Source organism: Clupea harengus, chromosome 10 (genome assembly GCF_900700415.2).
Source record: "Clupea harengus chromosome 10, Ch_v2.0.2, whole genome shotgun sequence".
Lineage (NCBI taxonomy): Eukaryota > Metazoa > Chordata > Actinopteri > Clupeiformes > Clupeidae > Clupea > Clupea harengus.
The window spans coordinates 10,261,018-10,288,359 of NC_045161.1; the positions used below are offsets into that span (position 1 = coordinate 10,261,018).

Genomic DNA, 27,342 nt, shown 5'->3' on the forward strand with positions numbered 1-27,342 from the left:
GCAGTATTTGTGTGTACCTGTGTCTGCAGTGCATTGCAGGGGTTTACTGCAAGAAAGGTCTCTGTCATCAAGATTTTTTAGCCAATCATCTCCGCTGGGCCAATACAACATATAGCAGACTGCTATCTGTCTCTCTCTCTACTCCTCTTTTTTTCTCTTTGTGTGTGTGTGTGTGTGTGTGTGTGTGTTGTGCGTGTTTAATTTGGGAATGCCCCCCTTCTCCCTGCACCTTTAAGAGCGCGTGTCTGTGCTGGTGGCTGAAGGTCACTAAAACACCGAACACACTCTCGGCTCCGCTGCGGTCCAATATAGCGCATGCGCACTGCCTCGGGACTGGGACACACAGACCGCAATATGGCGAGAATGCCTGGCAGCCGTGAGCGCAGTTACAGCGACGAGCAGGAGCAGGGAATGGGGGACCATGAAAGGAAAGAAGAGGAGGAGGAAGGAGGAGAAGAGGAAGAAGAAGAGGATGGAGAGATTCAAGAGATCCAGATCACTGGAGAGGAGGACGGAGAGTTTGAGGAGGAGTGGGAGCATGAGGAGGAAAGAGAGGTTCCTGACAGTTGCGCATCAGATCAGACTGAAGAAGACTCAGTCGTTATGCGCAATACGGACCAGCACGGAGGGGACGAGCTGGAGGAGGAGGAGGACGCTATAGCCACGGGGAGGGACCCCGACCGGTCTCGTCTGAGTGAAAACACACGTCTTGCCACCCGGTATGCGGTCCGAATATTTCGTGAGTACCTGAGCGAGAAATTGCAGAGTCCGGACTTTGAGAGCATGAACAAGGAGGCTCTGTGTCGCGTGCTGCGCTCCTTCTATGCAGAGGCACGTTCCAAGAGCGGGCAGCTCTACAGCAAGTCCTCGCTCATCAGCATTCGTAGTTCTCTCAACCGGTACCTGAATGAGCCACCTTACTGCCGCGCGCTCGACCTCACCAAGGACCCCGAGTTGCGGGGCGCGAACCTGACGCTCGCCGCTGTCATCAGGAAACTCGAGGAACAGGGTGCAGGTCCGGTGGTGCAGAAACAGGCGATAACACGCGCCGACCTGAGGAAACTCTATACGTCTCCCGTGTTCTGCGCGAGCTCACCTTTCGGGCTGCTCAATAAAGTGTGGTTCGAGACCTGCATGTACTTCTGCACACGCGGGCGCGAGAACCAGCGGGAATTGGAGGAGGATTCCTTCGGGCTCGCGATGGATGAGGACGGGAGAAAGTTTGTGTATTTCAAAGCGCTTGGTCCCTACCACAAGTCGCGCTCTGCATCTTGGACTAAAAAAAGATCTGATTCGGATGAGGACAATCTTCCCCGTATGTACGAGACTGGCACTGAGTTTTGCCCTTATGCCAGTTTTGTAAAATACCTCGCAAAACGCAACCCGCTGTGCAAGGCATTTTTCCAGCGTCCGCGGGATCACTGTGGGGAACGAGACGCGACCTGGTACGAGAACAAAGCGATTGGCAAGAACCTGCTTGGCACCAGGATGCAGATGCTGTCGCGTGCGGCCAAACTGTCCAAGACCTACACGAACCACTGCATCGGCGCCGTCTCCATAGCAACGCTCAATAGCATCGCAGGTATTGGGTCAAAGTTAGCTCCCACTCAGCGCATTGCATCGGAAACGGTCCAGCTACTGCTGCCGTATGTGCAGCACGTGGAGGAGGAGGATGCAACTGAAGTCAAACCGCAGAGAGTGAGCAAACGTCCAAGGACTTTAGTGTATCCGCTGGATGTGGCAGGAACAGAGGCTTCCTCGCCGAAGAAACGGCACGAGGACACTCCGGCCATTACAACTGGTGCAGACTCCACTCTGCAGCCGGCTACAAACGAGCATAACAGCAAGACAGCCTCCCCTGCTCTAGTGCCTCCAGCGCAGGTAGGCAGATGGAGATGTTTCTCTTGGCTCACAGAGGAAAATACCCCCTGATTGAGTCTTTTTTGGGAAACTCGGGTCTTTTTTTGTTCTCCAGTGGCAAATAGCCTACATACGCCACACAGACTGTACACGACAGAAAGGTCATTTCTAGGAACACATACATCTACGGATGGTTTTATTAAGAATTTCTCATTTGAGCTATTATTAGTAAAAAGTGCCGTAAATTGAAGTAAATACTTTCGAGGAAACAGTATTCGACTTAATGATTGTTTATACTCTAAATGTAACATGTACACATCTGTACAGGTAGTGTTCTACTTTTTGATCTCGTTAGAGCTGAAAGCTGAAATCTTTCATTATTAACCTCAAAAGATAGAAATGGTGGTGGTAGACCCAGCCTTCCTAATTTAATTGTGAAGCTGTTTGTATTAAGCGTTTCTGTTTTAGGTGTTCTTTTGTATTCGTTTACAATTATTAAATTCAATTATTTTATTTATTTATTGCTGTCATTATAGCATTGTTGACCAATGATGAACATTAGAATGCCGACTGCACTTTTTTGAGGTATTGCATTTCTATTAGTCAAAGCAGAAGTTAAAGAGATAAGAATGCATAAAACTCTGCCTTAAGACCATACAAGACCTGATACAAATCTGTGTGTGTGTGTGTATGTGTCTGTTGTGTGCAATGGAGAGTGTTTTACCAAAACTATTTTTTGTGTATGCAGGACAGTCACAGCAGCAGTATGTCAGGTCGCCCCCTGCTGGTACAATCACCTGCCTCTCCTATTGGTTGCCATGGGATACCTACACCAGCAAAGCTCAGCAAAACCAACGCACCGGTCCATATCGATGTGGGGGGGCACATGTACACCAGCAGCCTCGCTACACTGACCAAGTACCCAGAGTCAAGGTACACACACTAAAGTAAAAACACAGCATACCTAGGCAGCATTTAATGAAACTCCAGGAGCATCTATAGAGGTCAGCCACTTCACAAGGATATCTTTGCCACTAATGTCATGGGCCTGATGGAATGTGAGCTTGTATCAGTGTTGCATGCATTAAAGGCTGCAAGAGAAGAACTAGTTTAGCTGGAGGCAGGACTCTACTGCCTGAGGTCATCACATCCCTTGTTCTTCCCAGCAGTGTGCTCTCATGGTGTTGTTGCTGTTCAGGAGATTACGTGGTGATAAAATGAGGAAAGAATAGCATTCGAAATCAGTTGCATCTGAAACAGTCCAGTAAACTGCTGGCTTTGCCAACAACACCTCCTGGTCATCTTGCACCCTGTGGTCTTCAATACTTGTCTATAACCATTCTGCTACAACTAAACTTCCAAACCATGTCTGTTGTGTTACAAAGGCACATTCTTGCATTGTCACAACTCTCTCTGTCTTTCTCTCCTTCTGCCCTCCTTCTTTTCAGAATTGGTCGTTTGTTCGATGGCTCAGAGCCCATAGTGTTGGACAGTCTGAAGCAGCACTACTTCATCGACCGGGACGGCCTCATGTTCCGCTACATCCTCAACTTCCTGCGCACCTGCAAACTCCTTCTCCCTGATGATTTTAAGGTTAGATTCTCCCTCTGTCTCTCTACTTGTTTTCCCCTCCCTCCGTCTCCTAGTTGGAGGGTTACATGTTCATGTGTTGTTCAAGTGGAAAAGTGTTCCAGACATTGTAGTCAATTTGAGCCTGTTTATATGTATTATGTGTCTCACCCATGTCTCATCACCAGCCTCCTTCTCATCCTCTCCCTCCCTTCTCCAGTTCTCTTCTTTACCTTCTCCACCTCTGATGTGTCTTATCTTGCTACCTCTTCTTCTCTCTTCCTCTCTCTCTGTCTCTCATCTCTAATGTGTGTCCTAACTTTCTTCCTCTCACTCACCCCTCTGTTTCTATCCTCTCCTCCGCTCCTGACGTGTCCCTCCCTCCCTCCCTCCCTCCGTCTCTGTGCAGGACTTCTCCCTGCTCTATGAGGAGGTGAAGTTCTTCCAGCTGGTCCCCATGCAGACGGAGCTGGAGCGCTGGCACGAGGAGCGGGTAGCCCGGCAAGCGGCGCGGCCCTGCGAGTGTGTGGTGGTGCGTGTGACGCCCGAGCTGGGCGAGAGGATCGCCCTGAGCGGCGAGCGAGGCCTGGTGGAGGACGTCTTCCCCGAGGTGGGCGATGTGATGTGCGAGGCGCTTGGCGCCGGCTGGAACCAGGACCACACGCACGTCATACGCTTCCCGCTCAACGGCTACTGCCAGCTCAACTCCGTGCAGGTAGGCTTGTAGGGGATAGGTGGATGTGTGCAGTCACACACACACACACACACACACACACAAACACACACACACACACACACACACACACACACACAAACACACATATTTCCTACCTCTGTATGGTCACCGGAGGACAGTGTCAGGGCAGGTCCTTTTCAGTAGAGGACAATTTTTTTGCAGTATTTTAAGTAAATATCAGAAATGCTGACATCCTGGGTTTATACATTAGTTTGAACTGCTACCTTTCTTCCCACAGAATCCTACACCTACAGTATATTCATGCTTTCTAGTGGTTGTGTGGCTGTCGAGTGGCAGGCCAGACTGTTCTCTGATCAGTGCAACTTGCTTTGTTATAACTCAATTTCACTCATTTGGTGCCATGACCCAGATCCAGCCCCATGCTGTTGCTGTTAAGCAATGTATGGAAGGAGAGACACCTGTCTGCCTCAAAGTTCATGAGAAATATTTGTATTTCGGTGCACTCTTCTAAGCTTACGGCATTCATGTCAAATGGCATCCTTTCACTGTCTTTTTATTTATGTCTGTGCGACACCACTGCTAACACTGGGAGACAAAAAGATTTTAAACAGATGTGAATATCTGAAGATCTTCTCTAAAATCTGGGTGGAAGCATTACACATAGTTCTCAAGAAGACTATGTTTCAATGGAATTCTAGTGTGTTGACTGAAATATGCATTCAGATAGAGATGTCATGCACCAACTTTTTGGTATGGGGATGATCGCATTGGGTGTTGTTAGTTTGTCATGAATCAAACATGGGATGTTCTGTTTTTATCTGTGTTGCCTTCTGATATGCCAGAACAAATATGCAAACATTCCCACACGCATACAAATGTAATTAGGCATGAATATGTGATCACTCTCTTTCTCACGTACACATACACACATAATCAATTCAATTCACTTTTATTTATATAGCGCCAAACAATAAAATTGTCTCTAAGCGCTTTACAGAGCCTTGTACATACGTATATATACATTCATACAATCATTCACACATATTTTATTCAATACCTCCTGAATTGATTTTGTATGTTTTTATTGTTGTTGTTGTTGAGTGTGTCTATGAATATCTGTGTGTGAATGTGAATCTGTGCATGTCTGTATGTCTTTAGGCACTAAACATTCAGTTTGGTTATTAACATTTCTGCCTTGTGGCATATACTAATAGAGGAGAGACACAGGGAGAGTGTAAGGACAGTGTGATCGAGAGAGGTCAAATCAGAATGCACAAGAGAGGGGGGGGGGGGGGGGGAAGGGACGTTGAGGGAAAGAATAGGGGGATTTGGGTTGAAGGAGAGAGAGAGGAACACATACCTCCTCAGGGCAGACTAATGGAATGTAATCTCACTCTCTGCAGAGAATCCCTACTATGGAAAACTCAGCCTGTTTGTGTATCTCGAAGAAGAATTCAGCACAGAGATTTTTAAAACATTCCCTCATGTTTCCCTCATGTTTCTGTGTGTGTGTGTGTGTGTGTGTGTGTGTGTGTGTGTGTGTGTGTGTGTGTGTGTGTGTGTGTGTGTGTGTGTGTGTGTGTGTGTGTGTGTGTGTGTGTGTGTGTGTGTGTGTGTGTGTGCAGGTGCTGGAGCGACTACAGCAGAGAGGGTTTGAGATTGTGGGCTCGTGTGGAGGGGGCGTCGACTCCTCCCAGTTCAGCGAGTACGTCCTGCGGCGGGAGGTCGGGCGGGGCCCTTGTGGGGTCACCTCTGTCATCTGCATCAAACAGGAGCCCCTCAACTAGAGTCAGAGGTCGAAGGTTACTGGATGTGACCTATCCATCTAAACATGGATGCCCTGTTTGGAGAAATCCAGATTCACTGCACAGCTTTATCTGAAAAGACTGAAAGTGGATCAGAGGGCTCTTTTGGGGCCAAAGGCCTCCATCTCATTTAAAAAAGTGAAAGTTTGTTTTAAAACTTCAGAGAGACTCCTCATGAAAGCAATAGTCTTTTCTGAGAGAAGAAACCATTGTGTAAACTTATATGAGCATCTATTATGAACAAGCAATGAAACAGCAACCTGGACAGGAGGAGATCATGTCAACTGTCTGAATGCATCACATAATCTGTCTCATCTATTTATTGACAGCTACCACTTCAACTCTTCTGAGATCTAAATCTGACTCAAACTCTAAATCTACACACCTATACTGCAGACACACACACACACACACACACACACACACACACACACACACAATTAGCTGACCCTTCAGGCCAGTTCTGTTTTACCCTGTGCCACTGTAAAGATGATGTTTTTGCACTAATGCAATGCAGGACACGTGTTTCTCTTCGCAGTGTTGCTTTCTATCCTAAAGGCAATGAGTTCTGCAACTATAGAACCCAACTTCATACACACACACACACTCACACACACGGATATATATACAGCCATGTAAAACAGGTGTCTAGGGAATGAATGCTGATGGGATGAAAAGCAAAATAATTATTTGCACATTTCTAGGACATTTCTGTATTATTTTTTCCCAATCGGTCCACATATCCGATGTCCATAGTGGACACAGACACTTATTCTGACTGACCTGTGGTTGTGATCTGACTTATGAAGAAAAGCCAGTGCAAGACTCATAGATGTAAGTGAAATTCTGGCAGGCATATGGTAAGGCAAGGCAAACTCACTAAATACATCCCTTGACAGTTATCTCCAGCCCATCTCTGACACATTCTATGGACTTCTCATAAACCAAGCATTCTTTGAATCAAACGGGCTCTGCAAGAGAAGATGTTCAGAACAACAAAAAAAAAGGAGAAAAAATAAACAAGAACTTATCCGTGAGGAATGTTATGTGATTCTGACAATAAAAGTTTATTAAGAAACCCAGCTTTTGTTTCGTTACATGTTACAGGACATCGAAGCCTTGGCACTAATATAAGACGATTAGGACATTACTATAACTTCGAATTTTGCAGACACAAAGAAATACCTACATTGGTTAATGGTTTATCTCTAAGTGGAGTATTGTGTGTTTGGGGTGTATAATTAACCTGTGTGGTAATTGAGTAAATTGAACACGCGGTGAGCTGTGATAAGATGGATAGGCGTACACCGAGTGTGGTTTCCCTTTCAGTTCAAGCGTTAATCCAACACTATAACTTGAGCAGAAGCTTATGAAAGACTGAACTGATGGGATCCACATCACCAGAGCAAAACACATCACGAATTCTTCTTTTTTATGGATGCGGCAAATCTAGCAGACCGCAACACACATGGTAGCTACCCATGTCTGCGAACAGCAGTTCAGAGTGCAGCCAAACACAACCATCCGAGAACACATGCCAAACTGCAGCAGACGTCGGCGCTACGGAAAGTTCAACATCTGTGTCACCTACGACTGAAGGGAGCGTTGTAGCGCAAGTACAATTAAAAAGTACAATTACAGACACACAAGAACCACCCCACAAACTCGCAGCTAACACCGGGCTAAGTATTACTAGTAATGGCGAAGCGGTATCCAACACGCTGGTCACTTCCTCGCACCCACCAAGTACCGCGACCGGCGGTGGTGCGGTTGCTCAGACAAGCGTGGCACCCATCCAGGTTTGTCCAGCTAGTAGTGCCTCTCCTCGCGCCCCCGTGCCAAAAATCCAGACTACTCCCTCTCTACCTACAATGGCGAACACTGTCGGCCCTACTCCTCCAAGGATGCCTGCACCCAAGTCCAGTGTGGCCATGGTAAGGCCCCCACAAACTGCTTCAGTTCAGCTTCCTGCAACATTCCAGATCCCACCAGGTAGGCCTACCTACGTGCAGTCACCTGCATTATAATGCCTTATACACTCACATGTATTGTCCATGTTACAGTATTGTTGTTGTCTTTATCAGGTGCTGTTCATCTCTACATTTGTATTCTCTCTCTCTCTCTCAGGTATGGTACTGGTGCGTAGCGACAGTGGGCAACTAATGCTTGTATCCCAGCAGGCTTTAGCACAGGCTCAGAGGGTCATCACTAATCCAGGCCTGATCCAGGTGTGTGTTTGTATGTTGACATGCATGTTGAATGCTGTCCCTACACACCTCATAATCGATTGGAGCCACTGTTCAACTGGTTGTTCACAACTGGGTCAAAAAAAGTTTAGAAAGTATTTAACTAAAGTAAGTCAGGAAGTAAATGTAAATGATTAATGTATCAGGAATAATATGGTTTTTAACATGGGACTGGGGGCTCTGTTCTCTCAGCCATCTGCAGCCACCGTAATCAGGAAGCCAGGATCTGCCCCGGTCATCAGAGTCTGCCCTCCTGTCAGCAATCCCAAGCCCACCTATACCATCGGGACCATGCCACAGAGGCCTAGCTCCACCGCAGGGCTCACCGTACAGAGGCCCAATGCTGTGGGGAGGGTTTCGTACAGGCCTAGCTCTGCCATTGGGACCTGCTTACAGAGGCCTAGCTTTGCAGTGGGGGCCATTCCTCAGAGACCCACCTCTGCCGTGGGCACGATCCCCCAGAGGCTCAACTCCGTTGTCGGGGCCACTCGTCAACACACCACCATCATCAAGGTAGCCGGGTAGCACTGATCAGCTAGTATAAAGCGGGGGGTTCTGTTGTTGTCAGACAGTGGGCGTGTGATAAGCACATTCACAGGTAGCTGGTTAACAATCCCTCTAGAGACCAAAAGCCTTGATAAAGCGCATGCATGACATCTTAGGTTTATATAATTCAAATTCAAACAACCCCAAGTGGGTGGTTAAGGGGTCATGCATAGAACCTAGTACATTTTTATTTTGAGCTGGTTAGATGTTAAGGCCTGTAATGGAAACCTTGATGGGGCAATTACAACTTCTCCCTGGTTGTGTACATAAATATTAAATTCAGTTGAGTTCATTCAGCAGCTACTAGAAGCAAGTTGTAGTGCCCTGGAGACTGATGTATTTTTTTTAAACGTTTTTACATTTTGCTGATATTCATTGTTCTCATTCATTGGTGATCAGAATGTCTTATTTTTTCTGAATATGATGTCAGACTACAGGTGGAGCCTCCACCACTCCAGCTGGGATTCCGGCGAGCCGTCCAGGAAGCCTTGCCCCTCGGATCCTTTCAGCAAATGTCCCCACCAAGCCCAAGCCCAAGCCCACGCCCTCAGATGCTGTCACCTCAGTGAGACCTCCAGCTCAATCATTCTTTTAGGACATTTGTGTGTTATTCCGTCAGCCTTAGGGGAATTTTTTTTGTTTAGAGAAGTACCTCGAGGCACATTATTTGTTATTCTTATTTATCCATCATGTGTTACGACTGGACCATTGTCCTTCTGAGATTTTTGTTGTGCAGATCCATGACCGTGTAGGAGCAAATATTTCATACATTTTGATGAGCTGATACATTAGACCAAACAAGAGTGTAATAATAAGGGTGGTTTGACCCTCTGGTCATGGCCTGATAACGACTGGTTTGACCTTCTGGCTAGGGTGAGATAAGACTGGTGTGGGAGGGGGGTGTCAAAGTTTTCAGTAAACTGCTAAATTAAATGTCCTTTTCATTAAGAACGGGATAGAGCTGTCATGGATCAGGTACATATTCCTACTTACTCCTCTGTTTTACTGGTGTGTGAGTTCGTGTGAGCTCTGGTGGCATCTCTCATTTTGTGACTGTTGGTTTATAGTGTGTTTTCTCCTGTGAGCACTGGGGTGCTCATTTCAATTTCAGCACAACTTATTCTGTAGTTTGTTTATCTCTGTCTATTCCCACAATGTTGTCTTCACAAACTCTTGTCAGGAGCCTGACTGTCTTTACCCTCCTTCTCTGTTATCTTAAATTGTGTGTCTAAGCAACAGACCATTGAGAATGTGAACAAGTGTAAGAACTTCCTGGTGACGCTGATGAAGTTGGCCTCCAGTGGCAGCCGCTCCTCAGACATGGGCATGAACGTGCGCAACCTTGTCAAAAGCCTGCTGGTACGTGGCTCCATATCTCTTCCTGTCATAGCACATGTGCTTCCTGTATTCAAGCATCCTTTACTGGCTTGTATCTGAAGGCTACTAAATTAGCAGAAGATGGCTGTTTTGAAGGGGAACTAGCTAAAGAAACACACCTCCTCCCCTTCAGCGAGGGTCTTCTCAGAGTCCCCTCCCCCTGTACACCTGTTATCTTAAGTAGGGCCCTTGTTCTATCATTGTTGATCAATATCTTTGTTTACATCCAGCCTAGGGTGCCAGTACTAAAGCAGGTTTGCCCATTATGATGCGTTAAGTCTCGTCATTAACTCTGTTTTCCCGATTGCTCAACCCATTCTTCCACAACTATTTATTTTGTTGCCAAGCCAACATTTTGGGCCATAGCTATTTGTCTGTATGACATACATTATGTATCACCTCTGGTGGTGCTGATATGGCTTGTCAATAAGCACACACAATATGGCCAGATTCTTTCGCCTTTATGCTTTTAGCCAGTGGCTTCAGTCCACTTAATGACTATTAAACCTCTTGGCTCCAACACAGGTGTCAAAATAGCTGTGCTCACCACTTTTGTTAAAAGCTGTGGCAAATAACTTCCAGTGTTTTGTTTGTTACGTGTGTCTGTTGTATCTTATTTTGCCACTTCATTATTCAAACTGACCACAGGACTGTGGTGAATAGACATGCATGTAAAATGCAGTCAACAAGAATTGTCATGATAACGATGGAAAATAATGCAATGCATTTGAGCCTTTCAATCAAATCAACAAAGCCATGCTGTAAACACATGTATCTGATGTTAACAGGTTTTGGCTTTAGATATTGATGTGTGTGTGTGTGTGTGTGTGTGTGTGTGTGTGTGTGTGTGTGTGTGTGTGTGTGTGTGTGTGTGTGTGTGTGTGTGTGTGTGTGTCTTTTTTAAGGATGGGAAGCTTGAAGCAGAAGAGTTCACAGAGAAACTTTACTCTGAGCTGAAATCATCTCCTCAACCATACTTGGTGACTTTCCTGAAGGTGAGAGGCACAAACACATGCTTGATCAACTGAGATGTTCAAAAATAGAGGGACGGTGACCTCACTCATCCCCCCCACCCCCTTCAGAGGAGTCTCCCTGCTGTTCGGCAGTTCACCCCAAACTCCCAGCTCTTCATCCAGCAGTGTGAGCAGCCCAGTCCTCAGGCTGCACCCCCAGCCCAGGCCTCTACCTCCACCTCCACCTCCACCCAGCCCTCCTCATCAGTGAAAACCACTCAGCCAGCCAGGCCCACTTCGCTGGTAACTACTGTGCACTACACCCTCACACTGAGTATGCATGGGTGTCTATGTATGTGCATGTACTTTTGTATGTGTGTGTCTTTCTCTTTCTCTCTGTCTCTCTCTCTCTCCCCTTTAGTGGAGTTCATATTGTGTAATTTTCTTTCCACTTCGTCTTAATTACCCCTGTAACACTCTGGCTTGAGGGTAGGGCTAATTCACTTACAGACACCTTCATCTATTTTATTCATCAGCCTTATCAGACACACACGCACATACACATAAACATGCAGGAGCACACACACACACACACACACACACACACACACACACACACACACACACCTAAACGTGCCCCATCAGCTTTGTTTTTCTGTCTGAAAACTTTATACACATCACATCGCATAAACAAAATATTAAGTTGTGTTTCCTAATGCAATACTATAAATTGCATTACGCTTTTCTATTTGAGAGTTTTGTGGAGTTTTGCAGACATCCCAAAGCTAATTTGGGTAAATGAAATTAGATTTTCAGCGAGTTTGATATATAACGCTGAGCCTGAGAGGTTCAGGGGAGGCTTTGCATTGTGGGAAGTAGGTGGGTGCTCAGGGCTGATTCTTCAATCTGTCACAAACTTGTCACAGCGCTCTCCTCTAATCTCTGAGCTTCTCTGCTAGTGTTGGCGCTTCTTCTCTGTGTGTGTGCCTTCTCTGTGTGGGTCCCTCTGTCTCTCTGTCATGGTGCTCTATTTTTGATTTCCCTTTGCAGTTCAATGTGTCTGAACATCTTGTCCTGTTCACTTTGTGCCTGGTGTAACTATTTCGAGGGCTTTTTCTTTAACTCCTACTTTCTATGATTTTCATAGAAAGATTTTCTGTTTCTGTCCCTCCTATGCCTATGACATCTACTCTGCGACCACATATGTTCCAGAACAGTGGTCATCTACTTCCTGTGTTTATCTAGTCGATGATGATGTTCCCCACCTTAGACCAGTTCTACTTGTGCAGGTGATTCAGCCCCAGCAAGGTATGGTCATTAAAAAGCCTATGACCTTACAACATACTGCACAGGGAGGGGGTGTGTCCAAGCACTTTGTCCTCCAGACCACCAGAACACCCACCACAGGTAGGGCTTGCGTATCTGTGTGGGAACAGATATTTGGGTCTGTTTTGCCACGGTCACCATGTTTCAGCCAAGAGTGCCACTGTCTGAAATCTCTCTCTCTCTCTCTCTCTCTCATTCTCTCTCTCTCTCTCATTCTCTCTGCAGGTGTGATAGTGGGGCCCTCAGCACAGATCACAAAATCACATACAGCTTCATCACTACCCACTCTCAATCTCAGATTCAAGGAGAGCACCGGCACCTTCCGGTAGTGACTGCATGTGTGAACTCACTTCAGGCTGATGCTTTTGAATGTTTGTCAATGATAGGTGAAAATTCACCCTAGTTACCTCAGGACTCCGGAGCTGCATATAAGTATATTTATTAGACAAACAACAATTGCAACCGGGCTCACTCCCAGCACAAGGCTGAAAGTGAAGCAATGATAAACACATCGCACAAGGTTTATATAGACAGAAGTTTAGCGTTCAGCAGAAATAACCACGTGGTGGATTTCTGACGTCCGAGGCAAGGATGGAAGTTTTGCAAGGTCGGAAGAAGCACAGTTCGACCCTTCTTATCACTTCTGGTCTAAACATGCTCTTGTACATATGCAGACTAAGTGTCACCTAATATTCTAAGTTACACACACGCAGAAACACAGAAAAGCCATGTTCCTGCTTACATAAGTACATGATTCATATAAGGTAATTAATAATACAAGGCACCTGATTATTATATTCTTAAGTCATTAACAGTGTTTGGAAATTATCTCCATCAGTCAATGTCTGCTTATAATAATCAGTGTGTGTGTTTGTTTAGGGATGAGGATGATCTCAATGATGTGGCGTCCATGGCCGGTGTGAGCGTCAGTGAGGAGAGAGCCCGTATCCTGGCAACCGGGGCGGAGTCCGTTGGCTTGGTCATTAGGTCTTGCCGGGACGAGCCATTCCTTTGTCCTTCTGCCCTACGAACACGCATTACTAATACAGGTAAAGACTGGGTGTGTGTGGGTGAGGGAGAAAGTGTGTGTGTGTGGGGGAGGAGCTGTGCACACAAGAGTGTGAGTGAGAGACGGGGTCAAGATATGTAGAAGGTGGAAAGTATGAAACTTCTGTAACAGATTCTCACCGTCTGTCTACCACATTCTTATTTCAGTCGAGAAGCTGAAAAAGTTTTAAGATAGATGGCACTGAAAGCTTTGATCAGCGAGTTGTTTTGTGTGTGTGTGTGTGTGTGTGTGTGTGTGTGTGTGACAGAGAGAAGCTGTGATGCAGTATGCAAATTAACTGAATCAAAATAGAGAACTAAGAAACTGAGAGAGAGGGAATAATAGAAAGAAAGAAAGAGAGAGAGAGACAGAAAGGGGGAGGGAAAAAAGGAGAGAAGATGGGATGAGAAGAGCGTGCCTTGAGGGAACGGGAGAGATGCACTCCAGAGTGGAGGAGAGGAAATGAGAGCATCAGACGTGCCCTCATCAGCAGAAAGCAGGAAGGGGGAGAGACTAGTACAGTCATTTTTATCATCTAGTTTGAATTTAAATGAGAGAGGGGGAGACAGCTGCACTGTACTTGGATGGTGTGTGTGTATGTGTTTGCTTATTTGTCTTATTTTAGGTGTGTATGTGTGTGTGTGTGTGTGTGTGTTTGTTTGTTTGTTTGTTTGTGTAGCTCTGGCTGGAGGTGTGTCCGGTTTGGAAGGAGACATTGTGGGTTTGGTGTCCCATGCCACTGAGGAACGACTGCGAGACCTGCTGGGGAAAGTCACAGTCACTGCACAACACCGCCACATGCAGTTGAAGGTAATCGCTAATGCGCACACACACACAAATACATACACACACTCAGACTCCATGTCCTCCACCCCGCCACCGCCTCCCCCCCCCCACCCCTTTCTCTCTGAATTTGAGTACACTATTAAGGGCAATCATACACTCACACAAACACACTGTTCCTGTCACACCATTTCTGTCTCTCCCTCTCTCTCTCACACACACACACACACACATACGCAGGACTGCTGGCAGTACCGGCAGGTGACTGATGTCCGGAGTCAGCTGCGCTTTCTGGAGCACGTGGAGCAACTGCAGCAGCAGCGCATGGAGGAGGAGGAGAGAGAGATGCTGCTCCGCATTGCCAAGGTAACACCTCCTCTGAGGCATTCTGGGTACCACGCTCGATGAGGGCTAGGTACCCACTCACCTTTTATTAAAGTTTACTTTTATACCTCAAGGTCCCTCGCCCCCTCTGTACACATTGGAAATTCAGCTAGCTCATGTTTTTTGAGATCTGTTGGATTCATTAGTTTTGGTATATAATAATCACAACCCTTTGCCATAATGAATACCTCTCCCCTCTCCCCTCTCCCCTGCAGAGTCGTTCCAGCAATGAAGACCCTGAACAGCAGAGTCTCAGACAGAGGGCAAAAGAGGTGAGGATAACATTCCTACTAACATGTTTCTCTCTCTCATCATAGTACATCAGGCTTCAGCTCTAACTCACTCCCTCCCTCACTTCTCAAGCAGTTGTAGAAGCCAGAAGTGGCACAAGGAACAGCATATGAAACTGTCTGTATGCTTCTGGTTTGTAATGTGGGTCCATCATTTGGAATAGTGCAGCTTGGATTATGCAGAATATTCTTCATTTAATATCACTGTTTTAATACTAGCCAGTAGATGAAGCTATAAGATTATGGTAGTTATGTGTGCAGCGTATATGTGGGCACATGGATTGGCTGCTAGTGTTCTTTACACACAACTGTCATCTAATACTCCCAGCAACAACAAAAAAGACTGAAGAATACCGTGTCACTGTGATGTAAGACACTCTGCCAGTCACAGTCAAGTTTCTCCCAGGATTCCCAGGCCAGGTGAAGAAATACTGAGCAGAGTATCAGTCTCTCTTTCTCTCTTTCTCTCTCTCTCCCTCAGATGCAGCAGCTGGAGCTGGCTCAGGCCCAGCACAGGCAGGCCAACCTGGCAGCTCTTGCCGCCATCGGTCCCCGCAGGAAGCGCCCCCTTGAGGTGACTCTGTGTGTGTGTGTGTGTGTGTGTGTGAGGCTGATTAGTAGCCAGTTGTAGTCAGTTATGTCTAAACAGCTGTAGTTCACTCTGTCTTTCTTTGTAATGTTTGCTTTTTTTTATTATCTGTATGATTTTGGTCCCAAGGCACATTTTCTCTGTGAGGCATTAATGCTGGTTGCTAATGTGTGGGTGGGTAATAATATGTGTGTGTGTGTGTGTGTGTGTGTGTGTCTGTGTGTGTGTTTTAATTCGTTCGTAATTCTCCATTTATTTTATTCCACTCGCCCCAGGCTGCTATGTTAATGATGTTGGGGTTTTGCCTGTGTGCAAGGAGGCTTGGTGGGGAGAGGAAGGAGACGGGGTGGGTGGGTGGGGGAAGAGGGAACTGGGAAATGAGCACATATGCCAAGAAAGAGGGAGTCAGGGACTGCTGACTGCTTGTGTGAATTATAAGTATTACTCAAAGACTCAAAACAAGATCACACCAATGGCCTTATAGAACATCTCAACGTCAGCCAAAAGATATGTGTTTTGATTTTATTTCCATTCAGTGATCATACGCTCATGTACGAAGATGGAGAATTTAGAAGAGAATTGTTGTGTTTGGGTCAGCAAGGAATGGAAATTTGTAGATCTTTTATCTGAGAAGATGGGACCAGTAGATAATCAGTGGCAACTGAGGGTGCATCTGAATGTGCGTTGTATTGATAAAAGTTTCTCACTTCTTCTGAGGTTATAGTTAGTTTATTCTTGTGAAAAGCATTCCCTTGTTACCATCCATCATTTAAACAAAATCTACAAATTTCCTCTCGCATTGAGTAGAAGAATAGATTTACTTCCTGGAGAAATTATGAAAGTGATTCTTGGATACCATAAGCCAATCAATGCCTGCCTGACGGCGCGAATCTAAACACACAAAAGTGGCATCTTTGATCTTGGCATTTTGCTTCCTTTAAGTTTGAGTATGCCGGAGGTGTAGAGCTCTAAACGGCCCTGAAGCTGGCATGGCAACATCACACAAGATAAAACTTCCACCAACAGTAGATGGAGTGGCTCTGTGTGACTAACTTGTGTGTCTGTCCCCCCCCCCCCCCCCCCCAGGTAAGCAGTACACTGGGTCAGAGGAGCACGCCCAGGTCTGTGACGCGGGTCACTCTCCGGGATCTCATCTTTTGTATGGAGCAGGACTCCCACCTCTCGCGCTCCCTTCTACTCTACAGCGCCATGCTGAAGTAAAACCAGCAAACACTGGGTCCAGAGAACAGCTCCAGTGAAACTAGACTGCCTGCAGTCTGTTGAGCACTGCCAATGTAGCACAGCACGTTATATTTCTGTTATACTTACGGGAGAAATGTGGATTGCACAACATATATTATAATTTATGTTATCTATGTATATTATGTAAACATTCTAATGTTGTATTCAATATGAAATGAATATTTTTTTTTTATTTAGGACACTAAACATGATTATCACAGCTACTGCCTAAGTCTGGTGAATTTTTCCCCTCTTTTTAAGGATGCCAAAGTGACCTACAGCATGCACCAGAAATGATAACCAGTCCTAGATCTCTAAACTGACTCTGCACCTGGCATCCAAAGATGACCCAATACAGCTGAAAGCCTTCTGTAACTGTACTCTCTAGCTAGAGCTTATGCCTGATCTTGACTAAACGTCCCTTTCACTGTGTGTGTGTGTGTGTGTGTGTGTGTGTGTGTAAAGCAACCTGATTGTTGTCAGGGACCATATCCAGCAACTTAGAGGCCACAGACATTAGATGCATTATCATCAAGCCTTAGGCTACCCCTCCCTGTGCACAACACGCAGCTTTTTGCTCCTTGTTTCACGCATGAGTTCTCACATTCCCTTTACAAGTTTCCTAATACTTTTTTTTAAAGTCCTTACCACCACAGGGAGTGCATTGAGGTTAATGGTGACAAGCTTAGAAGCCACAAGGAATTAGCGATGCAATATATTGAAGAGCAGCTTCAAGCACGTTTGAGGCCTCAGTAATTATTAGGTAATGAATAGGCTAGGCAAGCATAGATCTAAATGGTTTCTAATTTCGGGGTAAGTATAAACTATGTTTGTTTTGAAAAGATACCAACTTGATGTTCAGTTACAGCTTGCTAGTTTTAGCTCAAATCCACTGCTGCTTTAAATAAAAATATAACACTTCATCTCAGAACTATGAAATGAAAGCAATGTAACAAAACACTTCATCTTCAAACTACGAAATGAAAGCAAAATCTCAATTCGCTACCCCCTCATTTGGGTCCCACCAATGGACATTGATGGAGTCGGTTTTGAACCAAAGTATCTCCGATGTTTGAGCTTTTCTTTTAGCACAGTGCTCACAAGTTTTTCTTTGTTCTTCTTGTTGCTGCTCTACCCTTGATCTCTGGTCAACTCTCAAAAAATACCATAATGAACAGACTCCGAGGTAAACACTGTAATTCTTGTGAAAACTTTCATTGAATTATTGACCATCAGTCTGTTCAAAACACTTCATTGCCTCTGAGCTGCTGATTAAAAGAATAAAATGTTTCGGCACATCTATAATGGAGGAGGAAGACAAAGGGATTTTTCACAGCATGCCTCTCCCTGAATTGTTCTGAACCACCAGTGTACTCCCTGAACATATACTTACATACTTGGTCTTTCTAATGAGTGCATGCTGTTTTTCCCCCTGTATATATCCACTTCCCAGTGTCCAAGTGTGTGCTTCATGATGGTGTCCATTCAGAGAACACAACACAAAGGTACAAACTAAAAAAACAACAACTTTATTGAGCAGCTTCCATGTGAACAGCTCACCCTGACACACAACAGACAGAACCACCAGCAACCGGGAGCGGAGCAGGGTAGGCTTGGCTGGCAAGCAGATGTTCCAGATCTATGAAGACTTCTTCTGCTTCTTCTTCTCAGCCTCTTCCTCCTTCTCTTTCTCAATCTCAGCCACCAGTGTCTCAATCTCTTTGGATTCAAGAATCTGTGACAGATGACACATTTAGTGACATGTACGTACATATACATAAACATATATAAACACACATACATAAAAACACACACACACACAGGACCATGCAGCATTTAAGAGGATGTGGGGATAACTTGCCTTCAGCGGTTGCTTTCTCCTGATGATGGCCAGCTCAATGTTCTTGCCTCCTGACTGGACAACCTGTGGAGGACGCATTGCAATTAGGGCCATATTATTTAAATCTCTCACTGGAGTTTAGTGTGTGTGTGTGTGTGTGTGTGTGTTTGCTTTTTGCAAAGCTTCACAGCCATGTGTTCCACATTCAGGTCCTTCACTAAACCCTTGACAGTTAACAAGACAGGGTGTCTGTTACAAGACATGTGCAGTGAAAAATAGTATCTACACATACCCTAATGATTTCAAGGAGCCAACGTGTTTGTCTCACCTCCAACAGTGCTTTGATGGCCAGTTTGATGGCATCGTTGTCGGTGGCAATTGCCTCCTCTGTGTAGTTTTTCTCCAGGAACTCTCGCACAGTCTTTGCGCTGCGTCCGATGGCATTTGCCTGAGGGAGGACATCATTAGCATGGGGAGAGAACACCAGCACACCCCAACTTCCCAAAGTCCATAATCTATGTGTGAGGGAGAGCACGCTAATTCACCTTCCAAGCATGGTAGGTTCCAGAAGGATCAGTCTGATATAGCCTTGGGGTGCCATCGTAGTCAAATCCAACAATCAGAGCAGATATCCCAAATGGTCTCCTGCCATTACTCTGGGTGTATCGCTGGAAAGAGGCAAAGGGGAGAAAAACAAGAAGAATGAAGGACACATTGAGAGGCCATGAAAGACAAGAGTGGGGGAGATCAAGGAGAAGACGAACAAGGACAGAGGGACAGGACAGGATCAGATGGTCATAAATACAAACTTCAGGAAAACATTTGTTGTTCTGACAGCACTGGTGGTTGTGGTGGTTGGTGATTTTTGTTTCTGTACTTTGTTGTTTACCTGTTTGAGTGTTGCTATGTAACGTGTGATGTACTCCACAGTAACAGGGTCTTCCACTGTTAACCTATGACTTTGGCATTCCACCCTGGCTCTGTTGATGACAATGCGGGCATCTGCCGTCAGACCTGCAAGAACAAAAGGAGACACGACTTCACTGTATCGGTTGTCAATAAAACTGAGGATTTCAATGATACGAGAAATGATTTCCAAGATGTAAGCTACACCTGAGAAGCATATTTCCCTCAAAATGTTATGTTGCAGTACCTGCAAAGGCCATGCAGACATGCTCATCCAGCGCACAGATCTTGCGGACTGTTCTCTCCTCCTGCAGCTTGGCCACAGACTTTTTCTCAACACCCAGAACGACGATGTCCTTCCCACGAATGCCAACCTGTAAAAAGGAGTGGAACATCAGGTTCACTCCCATGAAAACGAGTGATGTAAGGTGAAGTATAACACCAATATATCTAAGCGTCTTGCAGGCCGGTCTGGATGTGGACAGAGTTCATATCACCTTTAGTGCTTCTTTATTTGACAGTGTTGTGGTAAATACAATCTCGTGTTGTACGGATACTAGAGTAAACATTACCAAAGATATCACTGGTTGTATCTACTTTGCCTTTACATGAAAAAATCCCCACCCAGCTATGACAAGTCAAAACAATTCCAGTAACAAAGTTGATGCAGCTAACGTTAGATAGCTAGCGTGAACATTTGCATGTGACCACTGTCTACCTAACCCAACGTTAATTATATGGCTACACTATGCTTTATATGTGTACGTTAATTATAATAAACCAAATACTCTATAACAGCGTACTATAAGGTTAGGAGGCTAACTGTTAGCTAACGTTAGCTCCTCCAGAAGGCAATTCCAGCTACAACATGCAAGTCATGATCAGCTAGCAAGTTAGCCAACTTGGCTAGTCATTCAATGCTGCAGAAGTTTGACAAAAACGCACATCTAAGTTACCAACAGAACTGCTTTAACAAGTAAACACTGGCAGAGAGCTCAAACTCGACGAAAGGGTAAAAACGTGTCTAATAACCCGGCCATAACGTTAGCTAAAACGTTAGGCTGCTACACAGCTAATTTACAGCTTGTTTAGCTAGCTAGTTATTCGCTAGATGGCAGCGAAATTCACTAGCTAATCTTACCGCAGTTGACCCTTTTTTCACAGCTTCCTGTGCATATTCCACTTGAAAAAGATGTCCATCAGGAGAGAAGACCGTTATAGCTCTGTCATATCGCGCAGACATTGCGCTAACAATAAAGTTTCTGCAACTCAACTCTTCGACAAAAATCTGTGTATTCTCGTGCCTGTTTCCAGGCTGTTTGGATGATAAGGATGCGCAGGCGTCAATTTCTTCTTGCGTGCTGCACTCACAGGCTTCAGGGCACTGCTGCCCTCTGCAGGAAATGTACAGTTTAATCAACAACATAGCCTTTAATGGTTGCCCAGAAGTAGAAAACACACGTCCTCTCTTATAACGTCTCTGAAAACACATAATTATAGCTATACCAACTACGAATGAACCTGCAATAAGACTTTACTACAATTGGCAAAACAATCTAACAAAAGTCAATGTCAATAAGTGACAGTGAATCACAAGAGGTGGTAAGCTACTATAGAGTGGAAATATTTTTTTGTGGTGTTCCGTAAGTTGTTGTTGCTGTTCCTGTTATTGTAAATTCTTGTTCGTTATGACCTGTATTGTAGGCCTAAGTATCTTTGGATAGTACTTGCAGCCTCTCACACAAGAGGTGGACTTGCTAGCAAGGTTATAAGCAGGTGTGTTATGAGCATTTCCAGTGAGGCGTTAGTTTACACACTGCTCAGTGAGTTCTTCACTGACTGACCTTCCTTAGCTTACACCGATTCTGCTGTGTTTAGAAATTCTGGACAACAGCAGTTGAGTCTAGAACTTCCTGACCAGGATCAGATATATTCCAGAGGCAGCTTCAGTATAACAGTAAACCTTTGTCTTCATCTTTCTCACCAGCTTCAAACCATATTTCAATCCTCTAGCAAAGATGACCTGTCACCATCCTTCATGGAAAATGAATATAGCCTACAACTCACACTTTCAGAGTTAATATCAACTCTCATCACAGACATACATTTCCCCTTTTTATTAAAATGCTCATTTCACATCTCCCTGTTTCACTTCTGCTTTCATTTTCTTTACTTGAGCTGCAGTGCCTATCTAAACATGGCCAGACCCCATAAATGTCAAAAAAGTCACAAACATCACACCTTACAGTTGCAACTGTCTAAATACATAGACACAGAAAGAGAGAAAATAATGGAGGCCAAACATTCTGCGTGACTTGGCAGTGATCCCAAAACTGGGGTGGCTATTGCTATGAAAACTGCCCTACCTGCCACACCAGGTTTAAAGGGGATGGTGGCTTTTACAGTAAAATACCTCATATAAGAATGGATGCAATATGGATGGATGCACATGATTTAAAGTAACTAACATTCCAATAACCCTGTAGCAAACACAGATTGGTCTTCATGAGGCACAGGTAGTCCTATTGTATGAATGTCACTGTGCGGGTATTTTTTGCTTGCCTTCGCCACTTCATAATGGGCTGAAAACTGGCAAAAAAGGCAAAAAATTACAAACTTCAAAGTTTTTTTTTTTTTTTTAGTAAGAGCAAGCATGCAAAGTCAAAACTTGTAATTGTTCATTTTCTCTCATTCTAAATTAAACACTTTCACAATGTCACTCGCAGGCAAGGAAAGACAGCTTAAGAATGTAGTTTGATTTATTTTATCAATTACATTGATTTAGTCATCTAAACAACTGAGTTGCAAATATTCCCAAAGGATCCTGGGTGAACTCCAAAGTCTGGATATAGAGGGTCAGTAAAGGTTGTCTGAACTCTGTGGATAACAGTCACCGTGTTTGACACGATAGAAAGACAGAGTTCCTGCCCTGTAATAACCTAAATACCAATTCTGTAGGAGCTGGGGAGTGGAGGAAAAGCCATTGCCTTTCCTATTGATACCTTTAGACACCATTCTGGTCGCTCCACTACACCTCTCAGTAACACTGTCCTGAAATGGCCTCTTTACACATCCACTGATAGACAAAATCAAATATCTCTGAGTGTCAGGATATGGCAGTTTTGTAGTAACAGTATTAGACCAGACTATTATTTTGACAGTTTTGGGTCGCCATTGCCCCATGTCTTAGGGCCGCCTAAAAAAAAAACAAGAAAGGGAAGTTGCTGTATTCCAGAATGTGCACACACGATTTACATCCGTTACAACAAATGTCCCAAATAACAGTTCCTTCCAAAAATGTTCCGTCCATACGGAGGTAGTCGACATTGGTAGGTGTTTTGGTTTCGTTTTGTAAGCCGTAACTACAAATACATATTAATTCACTGCTAGAGCTCATTCTATGATTTTACCGAGAGCTCTATACTGAGGACAGTGTGTCTTTATTTAGCACACGAAGGGAAGAGAACAGTAAAACTGATACAGAACTTAGCTACCATGATGATAGCTAACGTTACTAACAGATAATTTATATTAGAAATTAGACGGGCTCTGGATACTAACTACGTTAGCTAGCGTTTTAATTAAGTAACGCTTTAACGTTATTATCTTCTCCACGGTCTTGGTTTCTTTCTATGTAGGCTATATTGTGTCCTTTAGCGATATACTAAGGGGTAGTGGGTTAGCTTAGTTGCATTCATGGGACCTCGTGTGAATTGACAGTTGACAGCTTTGGGAAAAGTCTTAAATGAGACTATAGACGAGAGTCTTTATGAATTATATTACTATGCATGTCACTATTGTTTTCGTCTGTAAAATAGCTTAACATAAGGGACTGACGACTGAAGGTACGCCCCTTTTAGAACTCTTATCAAAACCAGACACGTTACGGTCTATAAGTTCACAAATCATAAGTTTGGCAAATGTTTCGTTGATCTTTGACCTGCTGTCGTGTGTTTAGTTGCCCGACGGGAACAGTGACAGTTTTCTTGTAGTGCTGTATATATCTTGAGCTATCTTTGTGTAGTAGTTTTTAGCTGTTGGTTTTCCTTATCCTCAGGAAACTCTGAGTGAAGTTGACGCCTCGGGTGTACATCTTTTCCCGGAGAGATGGACGTCAGTCACGAAGATAAAGGTTAATACATTTGTCTAGTTACAACCCTGTCTGACATGGTTCTTAGCCAGTTCCACAAAAAGTTCGTTATAGTGTGTTTACAGCATTTAAGGTTCATTAATTAATTTCTTTTTTGGCAGGGATCTAGGCCCAAGGGAAGTTGATTGATTATTTGGAGTCAGCTTTTTATATATCAACCCACTGCTTTTTCGCCTTATGTGACTCAGACTGTAGCCCGACAATCATATGTGTGTGTGTGTGTGTTGGTTTTTAATCTTTTGTAGTGTATTGATTTGTATTGTATGTACTGGTTTGTTTTCATGGGGCAACAGAGATGCCTGAAGGTAATCGTTTAAATGAAAAAGTTTCAGAAGAGGGAGACCGCTCTAGTGAGGAAAAGGAAGAAGGTAAAGTTCCTATTCCATCTCCGCTTTCCCATCCTTTCTTTTGAAATAGCCATTTGTCAGTGGCTTTATGGCTGACTTATTTTTCCTTTCCTGAAGACCACCTGAGCAGAAACAAAGATGAAGTAGGTGGAGGGGATAGCGCTTTAGCAGACAAAGGCGCTCTAGGAGGAGATGAAGGACACAAAGCAGGATGTGAGGGGGATGCAGCAACACCAGGCACTGTGCAGAGCAACGGTAAAGGCAGACCTTAAAACAATTAAATTGTTGTGTATCTCTTCTTTCCTTAATTTCTCTCACAGCTATTCTTTCATAGTGTGGCATCATGGCTGACTTCTCTCCCAGAAACAGCAGGTGCAGAATCCGCTCTTCTCTCAGAAACAACAGAAGAGTTAATTACAGGTGCACCAGGCGAAGGAGCCACAGAGGCCCCAGCCGTCTCTCAGCCTGACGCAGAGGGAGATATTGGTGCTGCAACAGCAGTAACCCCACAAATGGAGGAGAAAGATGTGCAGAGCACCAGTGAGTAAAAAAAATGTTGTTTCCACTACTCCTCTTACAGCTGTTTCTTCCAAGTGTGATCTTACGGTTAAATTCCCTCCCACAAACAGCAGATGAGGGGATTTCAAGTGGAGATGCATCAGACAAACCAGCAGCAGATACCCTTACTGTGGCTGGACCAGCAGCAGGAGGCGATATTGATGCTGCAACAGATGCAATAAAAACCCAAGAGGGCAGAGATGGAAAGAGGACCAGCAATGAAGACTTAACAAAAGGTAAAACTCTTCTTGTTTCCTCCTAGCCTCTTACCCCTGTTCTTTAATAGAGTTTGTGTCACTCATGACATTATGGCTGGCTCCTCTCTCAGAAACAACGGATGAGGAAATGACAGTTGCGCCAGGCAAAGGAGCCACAGAGGCCACAGTCGTCTCTCAGCCTGACGCAGAGGGAGCTACTGGTGGTGCAACAGCAGTAACCCAACAAATGGAGGAGAAAGATGTGCGGGGAACCAGTGAGTAAAAAAAAAAAGTAGTCTTGTTTCCACTACTCCTCTTACAGCTGTTTCTTCCAAGTGTGATCTTACGGTTAAATTCCCTCCCACAAACAGCAGATGAGGGGATTTCAAGTGGAGATGCATCAGACAAACCAGCAGCAGATACCCTTACTGTGGCTGGACCAGCAGCAGGAGGCGATATTGATGCTGCAACAGATGCAATAAAAACCCAAGAGGGCAGAGATGGAAAGAGGACCAGCAATGAAGACTTAACAAAAGGTAAAACTCTTCTTGTTTCCTCCTAGCCTCTTACCCCTGTTCTTTAATAGAGTTTGTGTCACTCATGACATTATGGCTGGCTCCTCTCTCAGAAACAACGGATGAGGAAATGACAGTTGCGCCAGGCAAAGGAGCCACAGAGGCCACAGTCGTCTCTCAGCCTGACGCAGAGGGAGCTACTGGTGGTGCAACAGCAGTAACCCAACAAATGGAGGAGAAAGATGTGCGGGGAACCAGTGAGTAAAAAAAAAAAGTAGTCTTGTTTCCACTACTCCTCTTACAGCTGTTTCTTCCAAGTGTGATCTTACGGTTAAATTCCCTCCCACAAACAGCAGATGAGGGAATTTCAAGTGGAGATGCATCAGGCAAACCAACAACAGAGACCCTTACTGTGGAAGCAGCAGCAGCAACAGCAGGAAGTGACATTGGAGGCCTGGAGAGAGAAATCCCTGAGACTGAGGAGCAGGCCCCTGATCAGCAGAGAAGAACAGAAGAGGAAAGGATCGATCCGATACCTCCTTCAGCAACAACATCAAATCTACACTGTAATAATTTCTATACACCCAATTCCCAACTCTTATCAATACTTTAATATTCAGTCTTCAAATGACAAACTGTTATCAATACATTAATATTCAGTCTTCAAATGACAAACTCTGACAGTATTCAAATGCCTCTTGTCTTTCTACCCAGTTCCGGTGGTGCTGGTTATAGGAGCAGTGTCTTTCTTAGTGTTAGCTTTGCTTGTAGTCCAGTGGCAGCCTACGGCTGAGCCGAAAAGGCCAAACCTCGACCGCCTGGAAGTGCTCCGGGAGGAGTTGGCGAAGGTCGAGCAGAGCTTCCGCAGCCAGCGGCCAGAGGTTTGGAGGCGCAGCCGCATACACCTCCAGCGCCACCTAAAGTCCGCCCCGCCCAGCGAGCCCGTCAGCCTGATCTTGGTGGGAGGCTACAGAGCAGAGAAGACACTGGGGTGCCTCGCTGAACGATTGGCTAAAGCCTTCTCTTTGGCCCTCAATGGATCGGTGCTTCAGGTGGACGGCGCCAGTCTAGCTAACATGGACCACGACCAGGTCAGTAACCTGAGTAATGAGATGTAGCGGTTGGGATCTGCTGTCGTTAGCTGATTGATACAATTTTTAATACCTCCCTCTTAGGTGAAGCTAGATCTGGACAACCAGCTGAGAGAAGCCTTTGAGGGTGACAAGCAAGCTGCCGTAATCCACCGTCTTGAAGAGCTGCCGCCGAGCTCCTCTCTCATCTTCTACCGCTACTGTGACCACGAGAACGCTGCCTTCAAGCATCCTCTCCTGGCCTTCACCGTCCTCCTTCCCCAGGATGCAGTGGGCCCTGAGTTCAGCATCAGCCAAGTGGAAGAGTTGGTGCACAGCCACATCCACAAGAAGTTCCTGACCTCAGATCAGCCAGACACTTTCGACAGAATGGATGTGGACAAGCTGAGTGGGCTGTGGAGCCGCATCTCGCATCTCATACTGCCTGTGAATATGGAGGAGCACATGGAAAGAGGGGGGTGTTAGAATGAGGGGATATGGACTCCTTTATAATCTCCAAATGAAAGAGAAAGTTTGAGCGATGGAGTGGGAATGTCAGTCCTACCTCAAATGTATCCCTTACATATTTGTTGGTCTTTACTGTTTGAGCGAGAGATGAATCGTTATAACTTCACTTGCACTTTTGCTACTAGAAAGGGACACTCAATACTTTTGAATAGCTTGAAACGCTAATTTTAAGATTTTTTGAGGGGTGTTCTCTTACCAGTTTTTATCTTGAGGCTGTGTAACAGTATCAGATAAATTATAATCGTTGACTTAAAAATGTGCCTTTTAAATTAAATACATTTGGAATTAGATGTGTTGTTGCTGTCATATTTTCCAAAGTACCAAAACGTGTTATTGTTACACAATTAATCATTTCAATGGAGCGTGTAAACCAACTAAGATCTTAGGGTCTACATTTTTTTTATTAATTGTTTTGTCTGCTGGACCCAGATCCATGTAGCGCGACCATAGACATATATACATGTATATATGTCTATGAGCGCGACTACATAGCTCATAGTTCTAACTTCCGGAAGA

At 44.9% G+C, this 27,342-nt stretch overlaps 4 protein-coding genes across 9 annotated transcripts; 3 read left to right on the plus strand and 1 right to left on the minus strand.

The window, feature by feature from the left end:
* The first annotated feature begins 498 nt into the window (after positions 1-498).
* Positions 499-7,009, plus strand: LOC105907101. Its single transcript, XM_012835379.2, has 5 exons — positions 499-1,881; positions 2,609-2,793; positions 3,309-3,453; positions 3,839-4,144; positions 5,752-7,009. The coding sequence occupies exons 1-5, from the start codon at positions 604-606 to the stop codon at positions 5,911-5,913; spliced, it is 2,076 nt and encodes a 691-aa protein (XP_012690833.2). The 5' UTR covers positions 499-603; the 3' UTR covers positions 5,914-7,009.
* Positions 7,010-7,252: 243 nt separating this feature from the next.
* On the plus strand, positions 7,253-16,939 carry taf4b (TAF4B RNA polymerase II, TATA box binding protein (TBP)-associated factor). Of its 2 annotated transcripts, none has more exons than XM_031575309.2 (15): positions 7,253-7,923; positions 8,059-8,159; positions 8,370-8,690; positions 9,154-9,288; positions 9,963-10,082; positions 11,006-11,095; positions 11,183-11,356; positions 12,343-12,460; positions 12,605-12,704; positions 13,259-13,428; positions 14,107-14,237; positions 14,451-14,576; positions 14,810-14,866; positions 15,366-15,458; positions 16,560-16,939. In XM_031575309.2, the coding sequence occupies exons 1-15, from the start codon at positions 7,413-7,415 to the stop codon at positions 16,692-16,694; spliced, it is 2,382 nt and encodes a 793-aa protein (XP_031431169.1). In that variant the 5' UTR covers positions 7,253-7,412; the 3' UTR covers positions 16,695-16,939. The 2 variants fall into 2 exon arrangements, with proteins under 2 accessions (XP_031431169.1, XP_031431168.1); XM_031575308.2 differs by having other exon boundaries at positions 7,254-7,923; positions 9,957-10,082.
* A 1,282-nt stretch (positions 16,940-18,221) lies between these two features.
* psma8 (proteasome 20S subunit alpha 8) lies at positions 18,222-20,805 on the minus strand. The gene is made up of 7 exons (XM_012835392.3): positions 20,603-20,805; positions 19,709-19,835; positions 19,445-19,569; positions 19,101-19,223; positions 18,884-19,003; positions 18,577-18,639; positions 18,222-18,450 (listed from the first exon to the last, which is right to left on the minus strand). The coding sequence occupies exons 1-7, from the start codon at positions 20,702-20,704 to the stop codon at positions 18,355-18,357; spliced, it is 756 nt and encodes a 251-aa protein (XP_012690846.1). The 5' UTR covers positions 20,705-20,805; the 3' UTR covers positions 18,222-18,354.
* Positions 20,806-22,690: 1,885 nt separating this feature from the next.
* LOC105907110 (torsin-1A-interacting protein 2-like) lies at positions 22,691-27,114 on the plus strand. 5 transcript variants are annotated; one of them, XM_012835387.3, is made up of 12 exons: positions 22,691-22,790; positions 23,519-23,593; positions 23,905-23,979; positions 24,076-24,213; positions 24,322-24,498; positions 24,588-24,752; positions 24,845-24,988; positions 25,085-25,249; positions 25,342-25,485; positions 25,582-25,794; positions 25,943-26,319; positions 26,404-27,114. In XM_012835387.3, exons 2-12 carry the CDS (start codon positions 23,569-23,571, stop codon positions 26,782-26,784), a joined length of 2,004 nt encoding a protein of 667 aa, XP_012690841.2. In that variant the 5' UTR covers positions 22,691-22,790; positions 23,519-23,568; the 3' UTR covers positions 26,785-27,114. The 5 variants fall into 5 exon arrangements, with proteins under 5 accessions (XP_012690841.2, XP_031431173.1, XP_031431172.1 ...); XM_031575313.2 differs by having other exon boundaries at positions 25,585-25,794; XM_031575312.2 differs by having other exon boundaries at positions 25,088-25,249.
* The last annotated feature ends 228 nt before the right edge of the window (positions 27,115-27,342 follow it).